Below are 26,042 nucleotides of genomic sequence, written 5' to 3'. Positions count from 1 at the left end.
TATATATATATATGTATACACACACATACCACACCCCTTGTTTCAAGGGATCTTATTTGAGTTCATAATAGTAACAATAATAGAAATCATGTATTTAGTATTTACAACAGCCGTGTGAGGTGATATACTCATATCCCTGTTTTACAAAGGGGGAAACTGAGGCACAGAGAAATTAAGCTACTTGTGCCAGGTCACTGAGCTAGTACATGGTAGTTCTGACATTCAAAAGGAGGCCCTCCGGTCCATAGCATGTGCTCTTAAGCACCACACTTTGCTCTCTGTCTGAAGTGTGGTAGGAAATATGTAGCTTGGAAATAATGTAGAATATTTTTTTCCCATATATAAATGAAACAGTTTTTTCATTAAAAATAAAAAACCTCTTTGGTTTAAATCTATGAATAAAGACATAATATCTAGAAAACATAAATGCAAACCTATACACTTGAAAAGAAACACAAAACAACCATTTCAAAACAAAATTTCAAGTTTCAGGCATCGAGTGGTCAGAGAAAAGGGTCTGATGAGACTGGATCTTCCTGATTTCTGGAGTGTTCAGGTTACCCCTTTAGACCACTTGTCATGTTATACTGCATTCTAAATAGTAGCAAGGGCTTTGACTAACCTTCAAGCTTTGAACTCATGCTACTTATTCATATATTCACATTTGCAGAAAACAGAGTAGCTTAAGTGGGAATAAAGTTCCATCAAAGCCATGGCCACATACCTATTTCAGTTTGAATGAATGCATGTGCTTTTAGGTAATGTGACCTCTGTGCTTGCACGATACAGCTTCAGCCCTTCTGTCAAGGTATTTTTTTCTTATCAACTGAGCATGTGAAATTTCTATGAAATCAGATCTTTGCTGTGTTTTGCTTTTCAATGATACGTATTATCTGTAAAATAGGTAATTTATATCAGATACAGAGAGTGTTTCATAGTTTCAAATAAAAATGTTTTCATCTGAGATTTTAATTTTACCACAGAAAAGTCATTATCACCATAAATCCTAAAACTAAAAATATAAAACTAGAAGAATTAGTGGAAACTCAAAGATTCAATGGAAATGCAGTCAATATAATTTAGATTTAAAAAATCTAGTTTAGATTTAAAAAATACATGATAAATATGACCTTGACACCCGAAATGTGTCTACATGCAGAAGAATTTCTTATTCTTGTTTAACTTGGAAAAAAGAGAAAAATTTGCTTCTGGGAAGTCAGTAAATTGGAGACTGTATCAGAGAAAACTTGGTTATAGAGACCTGTACAAAAAACCGCCTGCAGATATGTGTGTGTGTATAAGTCACTGCATATACATACATGCCTACTTACATACACACATGTGCATATATTTATGTGTGTGTGTTTGATATACACACATATATAACTATATCTAAACAACTATACAGTTTTAAAACCCAAGAACTATGTATATATGTTCATAAAATGGTGTGTGTGTTGGGTGAGTGTGTATATACACACATGTACATACCGCACCCAAGTAGATAGGTGGTAAATGTAGAGCTGTATAGTTGTTTGTATGTATTTATATGTGTGTGAGCATGTGTGTGTGTATTGTTGATTGGCACCAAGCCAGAAGAATATTTTAGCTTTGAATGCATTACCATGATTGAAAAACAAGACCTTTTCACATGAAAGTGTGTATTCCCAGGCACACTGAGCTCCTATTCCTGCATGGCAACAACCCTTCAGAGCTGGACAGTGGTCCCTCTTCTGGATGGAGCTTACATTCTCCCTTTTGTCCAGTTCCCGTCAGTCTTAATCGTCCCTTTCAAACTGAGTCATTTATCATCATAGACTCAGAGTAGCTCATGAGATTCTCCTTATCACCGTTACTTCTAGTAATGCTGTTACCTCAACAAATCATAAGTAAAGAAATTTATCAGAGAATACTAAGGTTCTTCCCATTTATCACACATCACAACACTTGCCTAGCTGTTTCCATGTAGGGTTCTTACATGGTAAAACTATCTGAATAAATTGGGAGACCCAGAAAGATAGATGATAGTGAAGAAGCAATAAAATCTATTTGTTTTATTTTTTATTTCCTATGTATTAATTCCTTGAATGAATCCTCAAGGCAAGAATGAGGCAAGTACTATGACTATCTTCACTTTACCAGGGATGAAAGAGGTTAAGTAACTCTCCTATGCGACACACCCAGTAAGTAGCAGAGCTATGCGTCAAACCCAGCAATCTAGAGTCTATTTGTAATTTTTCACTACAGCTACCTAAACAAGATTTTATCTTATACCTGTAATTTATTAGAATTCTGTTCTTAAACTTTAATTGATCATCTTTTTTCCTTTTAGGGTACAACCAATCAAATACATAAGAAAAGACATTCCAGTTGTTATCTCTTTTCTGAGGATATGTTGAATGATCCCAATCTCAGACAAAGAGCCATGAGTAGAGTCAGCATTTTAACAAATACCGTGGAAGGTATGTGAAGATGTTCTTTACCATACAAATTTTTAAACAGAATTCAAATAAATTCTGGGCAGCCTTAAGTAGGTACATCAAGTTCTTAGGAGGAATTCAAAGAATATAAAATGGTTGTAAGCGATGGTGAAGATAATGAATGGATACTAATGCAGTTGTCTTTATGTGCTTAAAAAAATGGATAGAATTATTTGCAATTAAGGACAAACATTGGGCTGTACATCTGAAACCAATATAATATTGTATATCACTATAGTTCAATAAAAAAGAAAAAAAGGCAAGCATTGGGTGATACGACTTTTCAAAGATAAAAAGCTTAGTGGTAAAAAAATGAAAAAAGCCAGTTTAAACCAGAGCTGCGTGACTTTCTCACTATGTAACCTTTTTATTTGTTTTTCAGTAAACTTTTAGTTTAGAAGAGATTTATACAAAATTTCCAGAAAAAAAAACGAAGATAATATGTAGACCTCCCATATACCCCAAATCCTTATTACTAACATCTCACATTAGTATGGTGCCTTTGGGACGATCAGTTAACCAATATTGAGACTGAAGTTCGTATGTTACTCAGATTTCTCAGTTTTCTAAGGATCTTCTGACCCAGGATCCCAGGCCGGACATCCTGTGACATTTAGCTGTCCTGTTTCCCTAGGCTCCTCCTGGCTGGGGCAGTTTCTCAGGCTTTGTGTTTGATGGCCATGACAATTTCTTTTCTTCTTTTTTCTTTTGATGACCTGACTCTAAGGAGTACTGCTCAGGTATTTTCTATCAGTTAGGATTTGTCTGATGTTTTACTCTTTTTTTTTTCACTGAAGTATTGTTGATATGCAATCTTATATTGGTTTCAAATATACAACACAGTGGTTCAGCAGTTACCCATGTTATTAAATCCTCACACTATTATTAAATCCTCATATTATCAAATCTAGTGTGGTTGCTATCTGTCAACATACAAAGATGTTACAGAATCATTGACTATATTCTCCATGCTGTACTACTATCCCCGTGACCAACTTATATTATGATTGAAAAGTTTTGTGCCCCTTTATCCTTCACACCCTCCTCATTCACCCACCCCAGCCCGTCCCTTGTGGTAACCACCAGTCCCTTCTCAGTGTCTGTGAGTCTACTGCTATTTTGTTCATTCTGTTTTGCTTTGTTTTTATATTCCACAAATAGGGGAAATCATATGGTATTTGTTTTTCTCCACCTGTCTTATTTCACTTAGTATAATACCCTCTAGATCCATCCATATTGTTGCAAATGGCAGGATTTCTTTTCTTTTTATGGCAAAATAGTGTTCCATTGTGTTTATGTAACCACATCTTCTTTCTCCATTCATCTATTGATGGACTCTTAGGTTGCTTCCATATCTTGGCTATTGTAAATAATGCAGCAGTAAACACAGGGGTGCAAATATCTTCCTGAATCAGAGATTTTGTTTTCTTTGCATAAATTCCAAGAAGTGGAATTACTGGGCCGAATGGTATTTCTATTTTTAGTTTCTTGAAGACCTCCACACTGCTTTCCACAGCAGTTGTACCAGTTTACATTCCCACCAGCAATGTAAGAGGGTTGCCATTTCTCTACATCTTTGCCTATACTTGTTATTTTTGTCTTTTGGATAGTGACCATTCTAGCATTTCCCTGATGATTAGTGATGTGGAGCATCTTTTCACATGCCTGTTAGCCATCTTTATTTCTTCTTTGGAGAAATATCTGTTCATGTCCTTCACCCATTTTTTTATTGGGTAATTTGATTTTTGGTTTGAAGCATATAAGTTCTTTATATATTTTGGATGTTAACTCCTTACTAGATAAATTGTTTATGAATACATTCCCCCATATTATAGGCTGTCTTGTTGTTCTGTTGATGGTAGCCTTTGCTGTATAGAAGCTTTTTCGTTTGATTTACTCCCACTTGTTCATTTTTTATTTTGTTTCCCTTGCCCAAGAAGATGTGTCCAGGAAAATATTACTTATACTTATGTTCCAGAGATTTTTACCTGTTTTTACTTCTAAGAGTAAGGTTTCATGCCTTATATTCAGGTCTCTGATGTATTTTGAGTTTACTTTTGTGTATGGAGTTAGACAGTAATCCAGTCTCATTATCTTGCATATAGCTGTCCAGTTTTCCCAACACCAGTTATTGAAGATGCTGTCCTTTCCCCACTGTATATTCATGGCTCCTTTATCATATATAAACTGACCATATATGCATGGGTTTATATCTGAGCTCTCTTTTCTGTTCCATTGATCTAAGGGTCATACTGTTTTGATTACTGTAGCTTTGCAGTATAGCATGAAGTCACAGAATGTAATACCCCAGCTATGTTCTTTCTTAGGATTGCTTGGGCTATTTTGGGGTCTTTTGTGTTTCCATAAGAAATGTAGAACTATTTGTTCTAGTTCATTGAAAAATGCTGTTGGTATTTGGATAGGAATTTCATTGAATCTATAAATTGCTTTTTGTCAGATGGCTATTTTGACAATATTAATTCTTCCTCTCCATGAGCACCAGATAGATTTCCGCTTATTTGTATCTTCTTTAATTTCTCTCATGAGTGTCTTATAGTTTTCAGAGTGCAAGTTTTCCACCTCTTTATTTATTTACATTTATTCCTAGGTATTTTATTCCTTTAGTACAATTTTTTCAGAATTGTTTTCCTGATTTCTCCTTCTGTGTCTTAATTTTGCATCCCACAACTTTGCTGAATCCAGTTATTAGTTCTAGTAGTTTTTTGTGTGTAGTTTTTAGGGTTTTCTGTGTATAATATCATGTCATTTGAAAATAGGCTCACTATGTAATTTAAAAAACTTTAGCTAGTCTTTCTGAATTTATCACCTCTCCAATTTTCAAGACAAAAATGCCTAAATTTCCAGATGCCTATAAATTGCTGTCCCTGAGCACATTCCATAAAATTGTGAAATGGTATTATGTGGCATGACATCTGTTAGGACTTTGATAAAAAGACATTTGATAGAGTCATTTAAAGAGAATTATATAAACAGTAGTGTTTAGACCCTGAGATACATTGAGAAGTGAGTCGACAGTGGCAACTTTGAAAATGTGCTTGCTCCTAACCTTTCCCGCTGCAATATGTCTCAGGTCCCACCTTGTTTATGGGCTACCACCTCACCCCCATACACACCCATGATGGGCCCAGGCAAAGTTCCCACCCACCTCCTAAACTTACAGTGAGAAGTAAACGGGCTAATGGGTTGAGATATGTGTCGCATGAGGCAGTCTGTGAATTAGGGCTCATCTCTTGGTTCTGGAATTGTTTTCACCTGCAAACTACAAAGAATTTTTCCTTGATAGACTAGAATTGTTTTTTTGTTATTAAAGGGTTAAGGACACAGGGAAAGTATGCATGCTAGTGGAAAATACACGTGTTTCTAGTGAGAGACCATGTTCTCATGTTCACCATCACATGACAGTTCCATTTTCTCTGAGAGATGCCCATATCTGCTCTGAGTCATTAATTTCACTGTCTTCTCCCTTCCGCTTGCTCCAGTAAACAAACATGTGACACAAGATTTCTGTGTAGATGCTGTTACTTTCATAGAAATAATACTGCTAATGTGCAAAGTCTGATCCTGAAGACTTGTTTCAATGTTAAAGTGTGCTGCTGCTTTGTACCTCTTTAATAAAATGGACAGAAGATTGACTTCATGTTCTCCCTTTTTTATTTTTCTCCCAGAACTTGAAGAGTCCAGACAAAAATGTCCACCTTGGTGGTACAGATTTGCACACACATTCTTAATCTGGAATTGCTCTCCATATTGGATAAAATTCAAAAAGATTATCTATTTTATTGTAATGGATCCTTTTGTAGATCTGGCTATTACCATCTGTATAGTTTTAAACACATTGTTTATGGCTATGGAGCATCACCCAATGACTGAGGACTTCAAAAATGTACTCACTGTGGGAAATTTGGTGAGTCTCTGAAAGTGTGAAATGTACCCATAGCGTCTCTCTTTGATTGTCATTCCTTGAAGTCAGATGGATATGCAATAAGCAGGTATGCATATCTAGAATTCACAACAAGAATCATTGTACAGAGTCAAGTTTCTAGTTAAAGATACTATTTTAAAATAATTTTGCAGTTCTGCTGAGGTCTATAAATAGCAATACCAATTCCATAATGGGCCATCGTCTTGGGAGTCGGTAGTGTTTTGTTTTGTTTTTTCCAGTCAGCATGTCTCTGGGAGCAACACTGAAAATCTGATACTTTATTGCCCATTTTATAATTATATTGCAGCCTCCCTGTGAGTATATACTGCACATGTTTTCAGAAAAACTGTGCATGATTTGCTTTTCACATAATAGGTGAAGTGTTCGAGCATTTGAAGTCTCAAAGTCCTGGGTTTGAATCCTGATTTTGCTTCATACTGGTTATATGACCTTGGTCAAATATGTTAATCTCTATAATCTTTAATAATCTTTAGTTGCATATCCATCTGATTTTGTCTAAATTACAAAATAAGACAAGTAATTCATTATTTGTGATATTATTATAATATATATTTTATTATAATGTATAATTTTATTAAAATAATAATTATGCTCCATTAATTATATGTAGGAAGGATTAAACCCTGTCTACTTAGCCTGACATATAGTAGGTCCTCAACAAACGAAACCTGGTGTTTTTTTTCTTTTCCTTTCTTGTTGTGTATACCCTGTGGTTATTTTTTATTTTTTATTTTTTTTGTTACCATTCATCTACAATTACATGAAGAACATTCTGTTTGCTAGGGTACCCCCTTCATCAAGTCCCCCCCACAAACCCCATTACAGTCACTGTCCATCAGCATAGTAAGATATTGTAGAATCACTACTTGTCTTCTCTGTGTTGCACAGCCCTCCCCACGCCCCCCCACACATTATACATGCTAATTGTAAGGACCCCTTTCTTCTGCCCCCTTATCCCTCCCTTCCCACCCATCCCCCCCAGTCCCTTTCCCTTTGGTAACTGTTAGTCCATTCTTGGGTTCTGTGAGTCTGCTACTGTTTTGTTTTTTAGTTTTTCTTTGTTCTTATACTCCACATATGAGTGAAATCATTTGGTACTTGTTTTTCTCCGCCTGGCTTATTTCAGTGAGCATAATACCCTCTAACTCCATCCATGTTGTTGCAAATGGTAGGATCTGTTTTCTTCTTATGGCTGAATAATATTCCATTGTGTATATTTACCACATCTTCTTTATCCATTCATCTACTGATGGACACTTAGGTTGCTTCCATTTCTTGGCTATTGTAAATAGTGCAGTGATAACCATAGGGGCACATCTGTCTTTTTCAAACTGGGCCGCTGCATTCTTAGGGTAAATTCCTTAAAGTGAAATTCCTGGGTCAAATAGTATTTCTATTTTGAGCTTTTTGAGGAACCTCCATACTGCTTTCCACAGTGGTTGAACTAATTTCATTCCCACCAGCAGTGTAGGAGGGTTCCCCTTTCTCCACAACCTCGCCAACATTTGTTGTTGTTTGTCTTTTGGATGGTAGCCATCCTTACTGGTGTGAGGTGATATCTCATTGTGGTTTTAATTTGCATTTCTCTGATAACTAGTGATGTGGAGCATCTTTTCATGTGTCTGTTGGCCATCTGAATTTCTTCTTTGGAGAACTGTTCAGCTCCTCTGCCCATTTTTTAATTGGATTATTTGCTTTTTGTTTGTTGAGGTACATGAGCTCTTTATATATTTTGGATGTCAGCCCTTTATCAGATCTGTCATTTATGAATATGTTCTCCCATACTGTGGGGTACCTTTTTGTTCTATTGATGGTGTCCTTTGCTGTACAGAAGCTTTTCAGCCTGATGTAGTCCCACTTGTTCATTTTTGCTTTTGTTTCCCTTGCCCAGGGAGATATGTTCATGAAGAAGTCGCTCATATTTATGTCCAAGAAATTTTTGCCTATGTTTTTTTCTAAGAGTTTGATGGTTTCATGACTTACATTCAGGTCTTTGATCCACTTGGAGTTTACTTTTTTTATGGGGTTAGACAGTGATCCAGTTTCATTCTCTTACATGTAGCTGTCCAGTTTGGCCAGCACCATCTGTTGAAGAGACTGTCCTTTCCCCATTGTATGTCCATGGCCCCTTTATTGTATGTTAATTGGCCATATATGTTTGGGTTAATGTCTGGAGTCTCTATTCTGTTCCACTGGTCTGTGGCTCTGTTCTTGTGCCAGGTGAAACCTGTTTTTACTATCATCATCATCGTCATTCTTTCAGTCATTCAGCACAAATAAGCCTCAAGACTAAGAATACTGAGAATCCAAAATGGTTGATCTGGACACAGAAGACACAGGGCAGCAAGAAGGGATCGCAGGCTTCAGGAAGATATAGGATCCTACTTGAAAAAAATGGATGCCAGAGTGATTTCGTAAATATGCAGTGCTGGCCACACTTTAGCCTAACTGATGCCTATGGCAAACAAAAAGTGCTAGTTTCTGACAATCAGCATGAAGCAGGCCGACATCTATTTCATGGCCAAACGGCCTCAGCTTATGACTCTTCATAAACCATGATAACTCTGATGGGTGTCTTCGTGAATGTCTGTATAAAATAATCTTACTTTTGCTGTGGTCTCAAACCAATTGATCTTTGAAGCCAAATGTTGGTTCCTGGGCTGGTCTCTCCCAAATTGCTGATGAATATTCCTAGTTACGATGTTTGTACCCCATTTGCTTTCTGAGTTAGCATTTGTCTTCCCTTGAGATGGGACCATCTAGTTTCTAATTGTTAAAGGTCCAGATCATGAAAATCACTACCTTCTCTCCAAGTTGACTGTGTTGCTGTGAACACAAAAATAATTCAGTGTTGCTTATCTATTGCCACAGTCCCAAATCTGGGTGCCACCTGCTCATTTTTTGACACTGCATTATTATAAAACTGACTCATACTGTTAGAGACCTCACCATTTCCCTTTGAACCCTCTTAGGGCAGTTTCCTTGAGTCAAATCACACCCAAAATGAGTCATAAACAACCCTCTCACTGTTGTCTTTTTAAGTGAGTACTTTGGTACCAGTGTCATAAATTAATGATGTTTTGTGATGCACTTTTGTTTCAGAGCTCTAGAACTCTTACTTTAGCTGCTACTGTATCAATTAAATATATTTTCCTCTTCTACCAATAAATCTTTAAAGAGTGACTCAACATGTTCTTTATTACTCTAAGAGTAGTCAGACCAGGAAAAAAGACTGGATTAGAATTTCAGTGACCTATGCATTTTCTTTTTACTTTATTCCAGAATAATTTATTGATTGACGTAAATTTTCTTTTGCAAAGAGTGACAGTTAATTGTCAAAGATTTTTTTTATCTGGGATTTTGATATGCTCTTCTAAAGCACTTTTTATTCTTTTTCCAAAAAATTTTCCAATGTATTTATTGAAAAAAATACACATAGGTAAAGCAAGGTCTTCTAAAACACTTTTAAAATGCTATAGATGATGAGAGCCAATAGGAGAGTGAGAGCTTTTTAACCCTTAAATGCTTGTGTTAGAGCTGTCAGAATAATGTACCTAGTTTATTGGATAAAATGAGATAATAACATATATTTGCAAAGTATCTAACACATTGTCTGAAGTACAGCAAATGCTAAACAAATAGTCATTATCATTATTATCTTCTAATAATATGAGAAAAAAACATTGTATTTCTTACTTAGGTCTTCACTGGGATCTTTGCAGCTGAAATGGTTTTAAAACTGATTGCCATGGATCCATATGAGTATTTTCAAGTAGGATGGAATATTTTTGACAGCCTTATTGTGACTTTAAGTTTAGTGGAGCTTTTTCTAGCAGATGTGGAAGGATTGTCAGTTCTGCGATCATTCAGACTGGTAAATATAGTACCATCTTACCAATATGTATTCCATATGTAAAAGGGTGTTTCTTTGGCTTTGCATTATTATTATTCAAATCTTTAGGAGATTTGAATCAAAAGACAGGAGTAGGTAAATATCTAGTAAAAGTTGGTTCAATATCAACAGTACTTAAGAAGCTGAAAATGACATGGATATTTTAATTTTAGGATCTTGAAGACATATTGTATACTCTAGGACAGAAGAAGTGGGTAACTAAAGTGTTTCTTTACCCAGTAGGGGAATAATTTATTTCACAGTGAGATGCTTATAGGTTATAGAATTTCAGCCATTATAATATGTTCATTACTTTGTGGGTTTGACAACTAAAGATCAAATTGTTGTCACCAAAACAATCGTTGTCTGATACCAAAATTACAAAAAAGTAAAGACTTTATAAAGTATTTTTTCTAACATGTTGGACTTCATCCTTATGTCAGTGTGAAAATGTTTATAAAAATACCAGAAAATTGAAGTAAAGATAAACTGTCAATCTGAAGGTGATAATATCTAAAAACATGGTAAGAGGCTTCTATAGCAATCCTGAACTAAAGTTACACATTTTCTTTAACATATGTGTTGTAATTCTATTGTGCCACGTATAACAAAATAACAGGAATAGTGAAAATAGATGAAAGTGAAAAACAGAACTCACTGATACTAGCTAGGTAAAAATGACAATATTTTAGAACTTCAAATTTGGAACAAAATTCAAGATTGGAAACTTGGAAAATTGTTCATAATAACTCATATTAAACTTTCTGTTTACTTTTAGCTCCGAGTTTTCAAGTTGGCAAAATCCTGGCCCACCCTGAACATGCTGATAAAGATCATCGGCAACTCGGTGGGGGCCCTGGGCAACCTCACCTTGGTGCTGGCCATCATCGTCTTCATCTTCGCCGTGGTCGGCATGCAGCTCTTCGGGAAGAGCTACAGAGATTGCGTCTGCAAGATCTCCAGGGACTGCGAGCTCCCGCGCTGGCACATGCACGACTTCTTCCACTCGTTCCTGATCGTGTTCCGCGTGCTGTGCGGGGAGTGGATAGAGACCATGTGGGACTGCATGGAGGTCGCCGGTCAAGCCATGTGCCTTATTGTTTACATGATGGTCATGGTCATTGGAAACCTGGTGGTACGTAATCAGATGTTCACACATTTAAAATGCTCCAGAGAAAAATTGATGTATGATGATACAATTGGTTATTTTATAATTTTAGAATAAATTAGATTTAAAATGCTAACTGCATTTTTAACACAGGGAAAAACAGAAAATAATAAAATACTGCCTTAATTTCCCTACTGATATTTATATTTTTCACAATATTTCTCTTAATGGGAAGTGTTCTACGTTAGTCTGTCATTTTCATAGTGATGTTATGTGAATTATATCCATGGTTTTCATGTCCCCTAAAAGGCTATTCAAAGATGAAGTCATACTAGTAAATAGAATATGATTAAGTTAACAGAAATAGAAATGAAAATGGAGCAAGGCAAATGAAAACTAGTCCCTCTACATCCCGTCACATACAGGACTGGCATCTAAAGCAAGATCAGCAAATCATGACCCTGGGCCAGATGCAGTTCACTGCCAGGTTGTTTATGTCCCTGCAAGCTAGGAATGGTGTTTACATTTTTCAATGGTTAAAAAAATCCCAAAGAAGAATTTCATGGCACATGGAAAGTATGTGAAATTCAAATTTCAGTCTCTGTAAGCAAATTTTATTGGAACACAGACATGCTCATTCATTTACATACGGTCTGTGGGTGTTTTACTCTACAATGGCGGAGTTGACTTTATGTCCTACAGAGGCTAAGATATTTATTATCTGGCCCTTTACAGAAAAAGTGTGCCCACCATTGCTCTACAGCACCTTTTACAATTGGTCTGCTTCTCTCTTAGTGTTTTCTTGGCTTATACTCTTTCTCTATATGTTTATTTCTTCCTTATATCTGCCTGTCAGTGAAAATTTGCAAGTTTACAAAGCAGGAGAAAATTGGGGTAAGATGCTCTTCCCTGACTCACTCAGTTCAGTTTTCAAACCCGCCCTGTTGGCTTGGTTTAGTTTGTCTGCTCCGCGTCAGCCTCCTCACTGGTATCCCAGGAGGGAGGGCATGGTGTGGCCACGTGGTTTGGTTATTACCTCCTTCACTTCCCACTGGCTGGAAAATAAGTTGCTGTATTTTTTTTGTCCTGTAGTTCCCATATCAAAAGTAATTCAGAACTTAGGACAGAAACCTACATTCATCAAGTCATATACTAAATGGAACTGCTTCATGCCATTAAATGGCCGGACATGCACATAGTAAATTATGGAATGCAAACTAGACTCTTACTGAACATAATACAGACGTCATGGGTTAGGATTAGAATTCTGTAATTCCTGACCATCTTCCAGCTGTAGTAATACATTTCCTAGTTTTATATAGGCTTGTGAGTCCCTTCTAATATGAAATGCATATTCTCTATGTGGTTCTTCTTCAATTTAAAACTTGAATTCATAAGCTCCTATAATGGGATCTGTATGTGGACTTCCTCTTTCAAAATTTTGTCATAAAAGGGCTGAAATGTAACTCTTTATAAGATACAGGATATCAAAACATACCATACTAAAGCGCCATTGGTATGTAGTAGTGACATGTTTATAACTCACTCAGGGGGATTCTTTGGACTTTCAAATTATTCATTCAAATATTTTTAGTACATCTCTATGAAAGGAAATGTGGCTAGGCACTGTGGGGTGATTAAAAATACATACCTATAAGATAATTCCTGTCTTTGAGGTGCTTACAGTCTATTAGAACATAGAAGCATGGTTATCAGTTAGGGAAGCAAAATTATCAGTTAGGGAAGAAGTAGTAAAAATAAAATGCTCTTGACTCTTGGAAGAAAAGGAGATTCAAGGAAGGAGTTTTGAGTGGGTCTTTGAAGAATACATAATAATTAAGTATGAACACAGATGTAAGAGTAATGGTTTACTATGAAAAGCAATATAAATTTATAATTAAAAATAGATGGGATATATTGGTGAGTGTTTAATCCATATAGAATTGCCAATTACTGAGTCATTTATCCTCATTAATTACTAATAATTCATGATAATGAAAGATAAAAGAAGCGTAATTGACAAAGTTGATAGCCAACTCTTGATTAAGGAAGTACCAGTGATGTAGAATTAGAGTCTGGAAAGAAAAGGAAAACAAAAAATTAAGTGTCTAAGATAGTCCTCTGCATATTAGAGTTATATGCTGAAGAGACCTTTCTGTTTTTGTTTCTCATTTATTCTTTACGCCATTTAACTACCAAATAATCAAAATGGTTAAAAACCATAAATTTTAGATTCTAATTTAGAAAAACAGAGGATTTTAGTAAGCTCAAGTCCATCAGGAAACTGGTGAAGAACATTAATCAGAATGACACGTGGAGCCAGATAAACATTTCATTAATTTTTATTTCCCTGCCTAATGGATACATGTTGCAGAATGGACGTCTTTTCATTTGTATACAATAGATTATGATAAAATATTTGAGTCTTACCATTTTTGATGGAATGAAAGTTATTGTTAGTACCAATCCTCAATGAAGATGTGAAACAACAGCAGCATATTATTGAAATACGTAGAATCTTTCAACAACAGAGACCAGAATGGTGGCTCTCAGGGGCTGGGGCTGGGGGAAATGGGAGATGTTGGTCAAAGAGTACAGAGTTCCATTTACAAGATGAATAAGTGTCCAGGAGATCTAATTTACAGCATGATGATTGTAGTTAATTGTACTGTGTTTTATATTTGAAAGTTGCTAAGAGCATGGGTCTTAAATCTTTTGTTTTCACCACAAAAAAAAATTTGATGGTGATCACGTGACATGGAGGTGTTCTCTAAAGTTATGGTTATAATCATTTTGCAGTGTATAAGCATATCAAGTCAACATGTTTTAGGCTTTAAACTTACACAAGGTCTATGTATCAATTAAATGTCAAAGCTGGAAAAAAATGAAGCTAGTGACAAATTTGAAAAAATTCTATTAACTCATCCATTTTGACTAAAGAGACCAAAAGGGTAAGATGAGCCCTTGGTATCTCATCAGCATTACTATTAAAACATCCACATAAAGAAACATACATTTCAGATTGAATGAAATGTATTTTCTCATTGATCATAAAGTCCAAAATGAAAAACTCTTTCAGAATTCCTTAGTGACTCATCAGAATTGTTCCTGTGGTTGTCTCTTTGACCTTCCCCTCATACTCTTCTCTTAAACCAAACATATTAACATAGATGTCTTTAACCTTTGTTCTTCTACTAACATCTCTGAGAAAGTATTGTAGGTGAGACCAGAATTAGGGGTGATTCTCTTCTCCTCAATTCAGTCTATTTTTGATGATTTTAATATGAGGTAAGATGTTTTTGCCCATGAAGAGATATACATGAAAGGGTATTTCAATTATGTTTTTATTTCCTATTTAAAAAAAGAGTTTAAACAGAATTTACATACTTTCATTCCTCCATGATAATTTTTTAATTTTTTTGTAATGTTGAGTGAACTTAGACACCTTCCTCAGGGAGGAAAAACAGACGTGGCTTTGTGCATGAACAGAATTTTGTTTTAAGGATAGGAGCGTGCTGATGTCTTCTATAATCTCTCCAAATGCCAAAATGATTGGCAATGAAGCGACTCAATCATAATGACATTATCTCATTTGAATTGAGTTCAATGGGCAGGTCCTTTTCAATGCTTAAAAAGCCTTATTAATTTGCAAGCTGTCACAATTCCTGGACAGAATATTTTATTACATGAGCTCTGCAAGAATTATATGTTCCATTTGTTGAGAGAAATGACACTTGTCTTCTGGGAAAAGTGAACACAGATGTTGGCCTAAGTTACTTGAGCCCAACAGTCACTAGTCACAACTGTCTGATTCTACTTGTTTGTCACAGGTGACAAACATTAATGGTGGGTAGATGTTAGGAGGGCTTTTGGGACCCATCAAAGGGAATTTGACCAAGGGACTCATGCTGCAGAAATGAATTTAGGAATGCCATGCTGAATGGTGAGGGGGCACCCTCCGTGCTCCTTATATTAGTCCTTCATGCTCACGGCTGACGTCTGCTCCCCAGGGCTCAGAGGAGCCGGCACACAGAGAGATGGCTGAGAAGAGCAGCCACTCCTCTTGGCTGACACTTGTTTTTACCTGTGTGTTAGGAAGGGCAAGGATCTTCACTGCTGTTTTGGGTTTGGGCCTGTAGTTCAAAAAAGTGTGCTTATTTTCTCTTTTTTATTTCCCATGTCCCTGTTGCTCTACATCCCACCCCCAACCTGATACAGGTCCTCAACTTGTTTCTGGCTTTATTATTGAGCTCATTTAGTTCCGACAATCTTACAGCAATTGAAGAAGACACCGATGCAAACAACCTCCAGATTGCAGTGGCCAGAATTAAGAAGGGAATAAATTACGTGAAACAAACCTTACGTGAATTTATTCTGAAAGCATTTTCCAAAAAGCCAAAGATTTCCAAAGAGACAGGACAATCAGAGGATGTAAAGAATAAGAAGGAAAACTATATCTCCACCCGCACACTTGCTGAAATGAGCAAAGATCTCAAATTCCACAAGGAAAAAGATAAAACCAATGGTTTTGGAGGCAGCATGGACAAATACTTGACAGAAGAAAGTGATTATCAATCATTTATTCACAATCCCAGCCTCACAGTGACAGTGCCAATTGCTCCTGGGGAATCGGATTTGGAAAATATAAACACTGAGGAACTGAGCAGTGACTCAGAGAGTGAATACAGCAAAGAGGTAAGATTATTTTATACACATGATGTTTCATATTATTACTTAGTCTGAAATGAATCAGTTCATATTTTTGTTCAAAAAATGAAAAGTTTGTATTTTTGCTGTCACAAGTGCTTTCTAGTATTGCATACTGATGGGTAGATTTGTGTGTGTGTGAGTTTACACAATAGCTTTCTGAAGGTTTATCTGGTAAGGTTTATTTACTGGTGCTTAATAATTGATTTAATCCTACTTAGATTTGAAAGCCCCAGGTAAGCCTGAAGTCTTCCCTGCCTCCATCCCTGTGTGTGACCAGTCGTAAAGTCACGTACAGTCTCTTCCAGCGTTGGCTGAATCTGCTGCTCATCTTCATCACCTTCACCTTTGCACCTACTACTTCTTGCCTAAACCAGTCGAGGTAGAGTCGCAGATGGTGTCTCTGCCTCCATTTTCCAGCTACTCTAGTCCACTTATGTGATTCATTTTACTCACATTCAATCCTAATCATGTCGCTCTTTTGAAGTATCCTTGGTCCCCAAAGTACCCTTAATTACAGGCTATAGATAAAGCCCTTGCACAGCTTGTAGATAAAACCAGCTGTGTTGTCTAGTGCCCACCTGGAGCTCCTGCACCTGGACCAAGCCAGCTTCCTGCTGGGTTGCAAACATGCACAGTCTGCGTGACTTTGCCTGGAATTTCCTTCTTCAGTCAAATCCTACGCACGTCCCTCAAGACAGAGCTCTCGGCTTCCTCATGTATAAAGTTCTTTGTCCTGACATAAAGCCGGGTAAGGGTTGCAAGAATGAGGCCTGTAGAATGCTTAGAACAGTCCCCAGAGTGCTCAAACGTGTGAGCTATTGCATCCCTCCTAATTTCTCCCCACAAATACAATAATCTCCTCATCTAGAACCTCATCCAGTTTGATTTCTTTTCCTGAATATAGCCTTGCATTTTAATTTTTTTGAGAAACGATATGCATCAGAGAGTACTATAACCTCACTGAGAACAGGGACCTTTCATTCAAATATTTTGTGTGTCCTTCCCCATGCCGGGTTGAATATATTCAAAGTATTATTGAACTGTGTTCTTATTAATATAGAATATAATAATTATAGTGAGCTTTATAGCAAAGCATTTTTATGACATCTCTTTAAAGTTTCGAAATATCACTTTAAAATATTTTTCCCTTCTTTAGTCCATGTTTGAAGGTATTTGACAGTAATTTACCACATACTTTCAATCTGCTTAACCCTACATTAAGATCTGTCTTCCATGAGTTTATAGTGGATTTTGGAAAAAAGACACACAGTCATATGTGTGTGTGTGTGTGTGTGTGTGTGTGTGTGTGTGTGTGTGTGTGTGTGTGTCCTGGCCGTATGACTGATGCTGGGGTCATAATAAAATGCTCAGTATTTACTTACTGAGTGAATAGATAGTTAAATAAATTCAGAATATTTATTTCTACATAGCCAAAGAAATTCTTTCCAAGGTAACTAAGGAATAAAATATTTTCTTTTTTAATTTTTAAAATCTTTACATGGAAGGAGTCTCCAAAGTACAGAAGATCTAGTTATTTTGGGTTGAAGGTGGAAAAATCAGGTTCCACATAATCCTTGTCAGGAGCAGTAATCTGCTCTAGTCTAAGTGGAGAGGGGAACTAATTCAATTACCCATTTTTTCTGCCAATGAAGATTAGAACTGAAGAATCCCAATTGCCTGGCAAACATTCTGAATCAGCTGGGGATCCTGGGGATTCAGGCACTTGGGCAGTCTGGCAGAGTCCACCGAACACTTTGTACATCTTAGTATCTGGGAGGAATCGTTTTCTTTTGCTCAAAGCCTGTGTCTGATCGTACGGGGATCACCTTCATTGTTGGCAAGAGTCTTATTCTTAGTATGTTAAATGTAACATTTTATAGGGAATCTTCTGGATCTGCCCACTTTGAACCTCATGCTCTGACTGAGAGAGCCAGCTCAGCTGGGGAAGTGACTTCATGCAGTCATCAGTGTAGGTCAAGGCAGAGCCACGTGACACAGAGGCAGTCCTGTTTCTAGCTCCCTTCCCTTGGCTTTGTCTGTGCCACGGAGGAAATGTAAATTACTGTTGGAATTAATACTCAGTGTGGCTCCCCTGGAGTTTTGGGCCATAACTGTGAAGAATTCACATACCCCGTGGCATCCAGAGGGGGTTTGTGATGTTACAGCGGCCAGCTGCCCTTTATAACAGTGATATAGTCTGTAGACTATTTGGTTACTGAAATAGATTATTTTAACTTCCATGAAGTTACTCTGCAGCCTATCCCATAAACTATTCCTAAAAAGTGTGAAATCTAGTGCCCTTAAACTGTGTTATCTAAAGACCATTTGATGATAACATTATAAGTATCTTGATTATCATTTTTTCTCATGACATTATAGTCGTAGCTACATGAGAAAAAATGTGCACTTTTTGGTATCTGTGCTTTACGTGGTACTATATACAGGAACTCAGAACTACATCATAGGTTGTAATAAGGAATATATAAGCTAATTTCTTTAAGTCATTTAGCACAGTATCTGAATTGGTAAGCCCTGAAAAAATGTTAGCTATTCTGTTTATTATTGAATTCATCATCATTATTATCATCTAAAAGTTCAGATTTAAAATTATGGACTTTAAAAGTTTGCCCTTCTTCCTAAGAAATTTTCTGTGACCTATGTCAAGGTGTGTTATCTTGAGTGTATTCAAACTTTTGATTATATACTTTACTTAAGAAATAATGAACTTTCAATATGTATAGGAAATTTATTAGATAACTTCACGATAATAGTAAATTGTCACTAAATGTGAAACCCTGTGTCTAGAGTTTTTCTCTCCAGCTGCTTGATATTTAAATATTCCTAGTTATGACTTGCTAGGGTTTTGTTTTTTCATTTGGATCACTAAAAACATGCAGATTTTCTGTATTTATCTGAAGTTTCTCTCTTAACCTTTCCATGCTAATTCCCTGCATAATCTCCAGCTCCCACCTTGAGTTCCCAAACTTTGAACTTTCTTATTTTTCCATGAGTAAGGAACGTCCTTATTTTTTTCTTTGAAGTAGTGATTGCCATGTTCTTGATGAACCTTGCCCAAAGAGGCAGGTCTTGATTACCCAATGCAAGTAATGCCCACTGCAGTACTTCCAGGTTATTTGAGTCTTAAGCACAACCTTGGGGTTTGGTTAACAATGCAGTCTCTGGATATGGACTCCTTGCCTTAGATCCCAGCTTCCATATTTACTAAGTATGATGTTGAGCAATTTACAAACCCTCTTTTTTTTTCTTCTATGTTTCCTTATGTACAAAATGGAATTGTAATGAAGATTAAGTGATTTTGGTAAATAAACAAGAGCGTTCTGGAAAGCAAGTGCCCAGTTAACAGTTATGGGTAGTGAGCAGTAATGTAGACACAGTGCACTGCTGTGCTACAGACTGAATTTAAGAGGTGGTGTGAGGTAGAGCAATGATCCCCAGTTCTAGTGTGTAACACATACTTAGAGAGCGTGTTAGGAATGCCAGTTCTGGGTCAGAGCCTCTGAATTCTCTCTGCCCCAGTCTGGATGCAACCTCAGAACCCTTACTGGCTGTGTTCCCAGTGGCCTTTGTGATGGATTGAGCTGGCCTGGGAAATGACCCTAAATCTGTCCCATGCCCATTTTGAGCAAGGTTTCTGAGAGAACGTTTTCTTTATTCAGGGGATCGGAGTATTTCTTCCTTTTGCCTGTTTAGGAATCTGCATTTTGAACAGGGGGAAAGAAATCTTGGCCCTTTCATACTTTTCCTTTTTCTCACTCCCCACCCTGTCCCACTAAAGAAAAAAATCCTCAAAAAAATTAGCATCCTGTTTTCCCATTATATTTTATGGAGACTTTTCTGTCCGCTAGTATCGGCTCTCAGATAGGCAGATTTCCTTGTCCCAACAGACAGATAATATACAACCTAAGATGAGGTAAGAATATTTTAAAATAAAACACCTGACCAGAAAATGACCAAATAACTTCAGATGAAGTGTTGAGTAAAATACCTTAAATAGTTCTGAGGAAATAACTGGCAACAGAACATCAGCAATTCTCCAAAGATAGAGTCCATCTTGGAACTGAGAAAGACATGCTGTCATCTCAGGTGACCAAGGAGAATAAGGCTCCTGTCCCTGCTTCTCAGGAACGCCACCGGACTGATGGCCCCTCTCAGTCAGCCTCCTCCAGAGGCCCCGGGCAGCCCTCTGAGAGTGCAGCGAACATTAACAACACACTGTGCAGATACTGACTGTCAGCAGTGAAGTGATTCCTTATCATGAGCCTCAGATGAAGCGTGAAATGTACCCATTCACTCAACACAGCTCTCCTATGCTCCAGGCCCTGTGCTAAGAGCTGCTTAGAAAAAAAATTTATTTAACTCAGTTGCAATAATTTAATGTGATTGTGATTGGCATCTGGCTTACATGTAGTTATTTATGTTACTTATTTATTTTTTTACTGCACCAACTCTCACAATGGAAAACTAAAAAAAAAACTGACAATGTTTTTAAATGGCAAGTTCCTTCTTACAGATTAAAGAATCTTTCTCTTTGCTTTCAGTCATTATAGATATTTCTTTCTCTGCAGTAAAGGTGAAAAAAAGAGAGTCAGTTTAGAGAATTGTTTCATTGACTTTGGAAGGATATGCAAATTCCAGAGGAAAAAAATTAGATTTATCTAGTTTATTTATCCAAATATTTAAAAACAGTAACAGCTCCATGTGAGTTGTTTTAAAAAAGAGTTTTAAAGTAGTGTAAACTCTTATAGCTTACAGCTTATAGAGAAGCTCCTTTAGTCACTGTAAATCGAATCCCCAAATTCTCTGCTGCTCTTTGACAAATCTGTCTACTTATCAGGTTGGTTGAAGTGAATTTGCTCATATTGTATATTCAGCAGAGAGGAAAACATTCTGCATAAGCATTTCCTCATAGAAAGATTCCCCATACATTTCTTCCTGAGGCCAAATGCAGATACTTAGCTACACTTAATAGTTCCTTAGTGTTTTGAAACATGCTATCAAAGTTGTGATGGAATCAGCTGAGGTCCTTGGAGAAAGGAGATCAGTGAAACCTTCACATTTTACCTAATTAAACTTCCCACCTTTAAGAGAGTGTCACTTGAAAGACTAAGAATGCATTTATGCAAAACTTCCTGTTTCATACGTAAGCAAAATCCATAAAACCCCTCGTTAACTTTGATCATTGCAGGGGAAAAAATTACAAAGGAATACATCTGACTCTGCTTTCCATAAACCACTGGTGTCCATTTATTTAACCCACATTTAGAGAGCACATGCATGTTGCCATGTTCCTCCGGAGACTAGGAACTAGACAGCACAGCACGGCCATGTCTTGATCGATGCAGACCCGAGGCATGCTCTCTGGTACTGTCTTAAGTGACAAAGGTAAAGCAAGGTTCCTGCCTTTGAGGAGAAACAAGATAGAAACCAGAAGCTATAACTGGACATACAAAACATAAAATAAAGTAATATTGTTTATAAAATAATAAAAACAAAATATTGAGGCAGGATAGAGGATAATATAACTGATCTTGAAAATAAATTAGATACTTCACAGAGGACATGGCACTGGTGGGTTTTGGGCAGAAAGAAATACAGCAGGCAGATCAGGAGAGGCCGGAGGCAGGAGAATGATAGAGAGGGGAAGAGAGAGGAAATCAGAGGGGGTGGGAGGGGAAAGAGGTCTTTCTGATTAAAGAGCCCAGCATGTGCAGAAGCAGCCAGATGTAAAAAAGCCCATAAATACAGATGAGGCTGGTCTGGGCGGAGGAAGGTTACTGTGGTAGCCTAGAGTCAGATAGGGCAAGGCTTCACGTTCCGTGCCGAGAGATTGAAATACGTCCCTTTTTATTTAACAGAAATAGGAGACTTCAGGGTCTTGCTTTGTTATATCTTGTTAGCAAATTTATATTTTTAAAGAAGTTTACTGACAGCAAGGTATAACAAGGGATATAATAAAGCCCAGGAGGGGAGAAAGGTGACAGGATGGGAAGCTACTAGAGTTACCAAAGTACAGTTGATGAGGCTCAAACTGAGCGAGTGATGGCGGCCGTGGGGGGTAAAGTCTGAGATGCCCTCGAGTCAGCATGCAAGGGCTCGGGGTCTGGATGGCATGTATGAGTTGTGAGCTGCTGCAGAGGCTGTATTAGTTTCCTGTGGCTGCCATAACAAATATGACAAGCTTAGTGGCTTAATAAGACAGAAGTTCATTCTCTGACAGTTCTGGAGGCTAGAAGTACGAAGACCGAGGGGTTGGCGGGGCCACACTCTCTCTGAAGTCTCCAGGGAGGATCCTTCCTTGCATTTTCCTAACTTCTAACTTGCTTTTCCCAATGACCTAATGGTGGGTCGCTAATCCTGACGTTCCTTGTCTTGAAACTCCATCACTCTGACCTCTGCCTCCGCCTCCCCACGGCACTCTCCCTGTGTGTCTCTGTCTACTCTTCTTAGAAGGACACTATACTGGATTAGGGCCACCTAATGACCGCATGTTAACTTGATAACATCTGCAAAGATCTTATTTCCAAATAAGGTCATATTCGAGGGAACCAAGGGTGAGGTCTGTCACATATTTTGGGGGGAGATACAAATCAACTCACAACAAAGGATGTTGGATTAGAAGACAGATAGATACGGATGCTATTTAAAAATATTTAGGGGAAGGAGACAAATTAGGAGGTAGAAGAGACAGAGAGTTTAATTTGGAGGCAACTTAATTGTGAGCTACTTGCAAGATAGCCAAGTAATGGCTGAATGGTAGGTATTTGGAAATTTAAGTCTTTAAGTAAAGAAGAGAAACCAGAGCTGCAGACGAACGGAGTTTGCATGTTGATTGATGTTGACCATGGGAGTTTGCAGGGAGTCAGCCTGCAGTCAGGGTCCCTGGGAATCCAACTCCAATAGAGAAATCTGTGTGTAAGAGATTTACTCGGGGGTGTTCTCAGAACACCTGTAAGAAGTGATGGATGTGAGGGGATGGGGCAGAGGAAGAAATGTAAATGCTCTGCAACTGCCAGAGTTCCCGGCTGCTCCTACAGGCGTCCCCCGCAGGGGGGAGGATGGCCCTGAGACAAGGGGGTCGGGCCTCTGCACCTGCACCGATCAGTGTTCGAATGCAGGCTCTCCCTCATCTTTCCCGGGGCGGAGGTGTGGCCTGGGGGGAGGCAGCTCTCTGCTGCATGACAGTCCCCACGGACGGGCTCCGCTGTGAGCCTGCAGCGGTCAGTACCCCCGGCAGCTGGAGGAATGGGTGGCTTGCCTGCAGTACTTCACGGTGTCTGCTGCACTGCTGGGACCAGAGAAAGCAAGAGACAACTCAATACTTGAGATGGGAACACAAAAGAAGAAAGCGCCTGAGAGACCAAGGAAAAATTGTTTACTTTAGCTGTTCCACATGCATGATAGAACTCCTCCTTTCACGACCAGAAAGTGGAAATTATGAATTTATATTTACAGATGACTGAGATGCTAATATATTAGGAAATTATGCTGATTAGTCACTGATGTGTCTGGGGGTCTTTTTAAATTTGAACTGCAAGCTTTTTACAGAGCTTTCTATTATTTACCATAGAAAGGCAAGGAGTGCGGAGAAATAGAATTATTTTCTGTTGTATCCCTGTGATGTTGCTGGAGAGATGTTTTCCTACCCAGGATCAAGTTTTCTGTTGTAATGGTACTACATGTTTGCTGATTCATTTTCAGCTTCTAATCTTCTTTGATTATTTAATCTTTGAGCATTTACTAATGCTGATATATTATAGTCTACCTTGACAATGTAATTTAGAGTAGAGCAATACACATTCCATAACAGAATAAAAAACCAGCCCACTGAAAATGCACTGAGTAAGGGACTGTCAGGTCGAAGCCACATGAGAGGAGGCGGCCCTTGAGCCAGAGCCTGTAAGATGGAGATTGTTCCATCGGGTGGATATGGTGGAGAAGGAAATCCCAGGTAGATAAACAGACATTCATATTGTTTACCTGACACTCATTCATCAATCCATCTACCCATTCATCTCTTCAGTGTTCAATTTTGAAAGCCATCATCTTTGGGAAGACTTAAATGTGCTTACTTATGAAATGCATTCCTTTAATTGATTTGATAAAGTGAAGTATTTGCAGTAATCAAGGTTAATATTTTATGTCCTTTTCCTATATGGTGGTTTTAATTGTGTTTTTATTGGATCTCTATCTCTTTAGATTTGTTATAGTTTTTTGCTCAAAGAGACATTTACTTCCTTCACCAAGAAGGCAGTTTAGATTTATTCTTCTTATTGCATTTTAGAAAATACAATAATCTTTTCCAGAGTTGTATTGACTTAACAAGATTACTTACAGTTATACCTTTGGGAGAAGCTGGCATTTTATTACTATCTTTTATGCAGAGCTTCTTAAAAAAAACAACAGAATAAAACAAGACTCCTACATCATTTTACTTAACTTTTTTTTTTGTAGATCACTTCCAAACTACTTAAAAAATCCTTTATTGGATTTGTTTCTGTATCTAAAAACAATGAAATTTGGTCTGACATATTTAAATTAATGTTTCTTGTTTTTTATATTCTGATAAATTTGAAAACATCCCTTTTCTGCAATGCTGTTTGAAATATCAGAATTAAATACATATGACAATTAAAAATAAATCAAACGCTGATTTTAGGATAGATTTTTTAAAAGCACATACTCCTACTATTACCCCACTCCAATACTGAGAATCATTTATTTTTAAATATTTGCTATAAAAAGCAAACCAAATGGAAAAGATTGCCTTAGCACATTATAGTTTTAAAATTCAGCTCCTAAGTGATAGCATTGTATAACTGTTTAGTTGGTTGTTTTTAAATCTATATTAAATGATAATCTTACTACTGTGTTTTTAATATATTGCTTTGCACTGAGCATACATTATGTATTTTCAAATATAACAAATTTCTACTTACAGGTCTGTGACTTCAAACATTTTAAATCAGTTGACTGCATTTCTAAACTTCAGTACGTAACCTTCTTCTCACAGGGGTAAAAACAAACTGGATCAATCAAGGATGCCCCTCTGTGCTTTTAACCAGGCAGAGACATATGTGACCACTTTTACACAGGTTATCTAAAAAAAAAATCATACATATATGATATTTTTTTTCAGTGTCATGCATGCTGTTCAGCTACAAAATCTTTCTGCTTGACCCATTGCAAGAAAGTAGAAATATATACAATTGTTCCATAGATAAATTGACATCAGAGCATGTCACAGGGCAAGTCCATCATTTTTTATGATTCTCTTGATGCCTTCCTTGATATTATCTCTCATGACCTTAGGTGATTTCAAGTGCATCATCTATAGCTTTTTATTGTATGGATTATAAAGTAAGATACAGAATGTAACAGAAGCCACTGAAGCAACATTTCATTTGAAAACCTCTATCAATGTCCCTTCCTGATTTTATGTATGTATAGATGTATATCACATTAAATTGTCATATTTATTGTTATGAGAGTAGAGTATGTTCTCACCACAACAGTAACAAAGTGGTAATTAGGTGAGGTGAAGGATGTGTTAACTGACCTTCTTGTAGTAAACATTTCACAATATATACCCATATTGAACCACCGCATTATACACCTTAAACTTACATAATGTTATATGTCAATTATACCTCAAAGTGGAAAAAAATAAACTGTTACACTTAAATTCAGTAAATTAAACACTATTAAGAAACAATTTTTTGTGGAATAATATTTCAGGCATAAACAAAATCTCAAAACAGTGAAAGACCATTCTAGTGCTATCCGTTTGTTCACAGAAATTGAGACTCATACAAATAAGCTGTGTTCTGAGTACACACCCAGAAATTTGGAGACAAGAGGCAAAGAACC

At 37.1% G+C, this 26,042-nt stretch overlaps 1 protein-coding gene and 2 long non-coding RNA genes across 6 annotated transcripts in view; 1 reads left to right on the top strand and 2 right to left on the bottom strand.

The window, feature by feature from the left end:
* The window catches only part of LOC108383595 (uncharacterized), a 48,967-nt gene extending 37,640 nt beyond the window's left edge, over positions 1–11,327 (bottom strand). Inside the window, exon 1 of the long non-coding RNA XR_012133421.1 lies at positions 11,207–11,327. This is a non-coding gene — a long non-coding RNA (uncharacterized lncRNA). The remainder of the gene's footprint in view (positions 1–11,206) is intronic.
* Positions 1–26,042, top strand: part of SCN9A (sodium voltage-gated channel alpha subunit 9) — a 144,148-nt gene that overhangs the window by 76,679 nt on the left and 41,427 nt on the right. For all 4 annotated transcript variants that reach the window (XM_073241600.1, XM_073241598.1, XM_073241599.1 and 1 more), the window contains 5 exons: positions 2,333–2,462; positions 6,167–6,405; positions 10,145–10,318; positions 11,115–11,471; positions 15,663–16,139. In XM_073241600.1, the coding sequence (XP_073097701.1) occupies positions 2,333–2,462; positions 6,167–6,405; positions 10,145–10,318; positions 11,115–11,471; positions 15,663–16,139 (1,377 nt within the window). The remainder of the gene's footprint in view (positions 1–2,332; positions 2,463–6,166; positions 6,406–10,144; positions 10,319–11,114; positions 11,472–15,662; positions 16,140–26,042) is intronic.
* LOC118967941 (uncharacterized) overlaps positions 11,345–26,042 on the bottom strand; it is a 93,348-nt gene continuing 78,650 nt past the window's right edge. The window contains exons 2-4 of the long non-coding RNA XR_012133420.1: positions 25,112–25,272; positions 13,875–14,006; positions 11,345–11,465 (exon numbers count right to left, since the gene is read on the bottom strand). This is a non-coding gene — a long non-coding RNA (uncharacterized lncRNA). The remainder of the gene's footprint in view (positions 11,466–13,874; positions 14,007–25,111; positions 25,273–26,042) is intronic.

Source organism: Manis javanica, chromosome 7, assembly GCF_040802235.1.
Source record: "Manis javanica isolate MJ-LG chromosome 7, MJ_LKY, whole genome shotgun sequence".
NCBI classification, from domain to species: domain Eukaryota; kingdom Metazoa; phylum Chordata; class Mammalia; order Pholidota; family Manidae; genus Manis; species Manis javanica.
The sequence above is the reverse complement of the archived record's forward strand: the minus strand, read 5'-3'. Positions and strand labels throughout refer to the sequence as shown.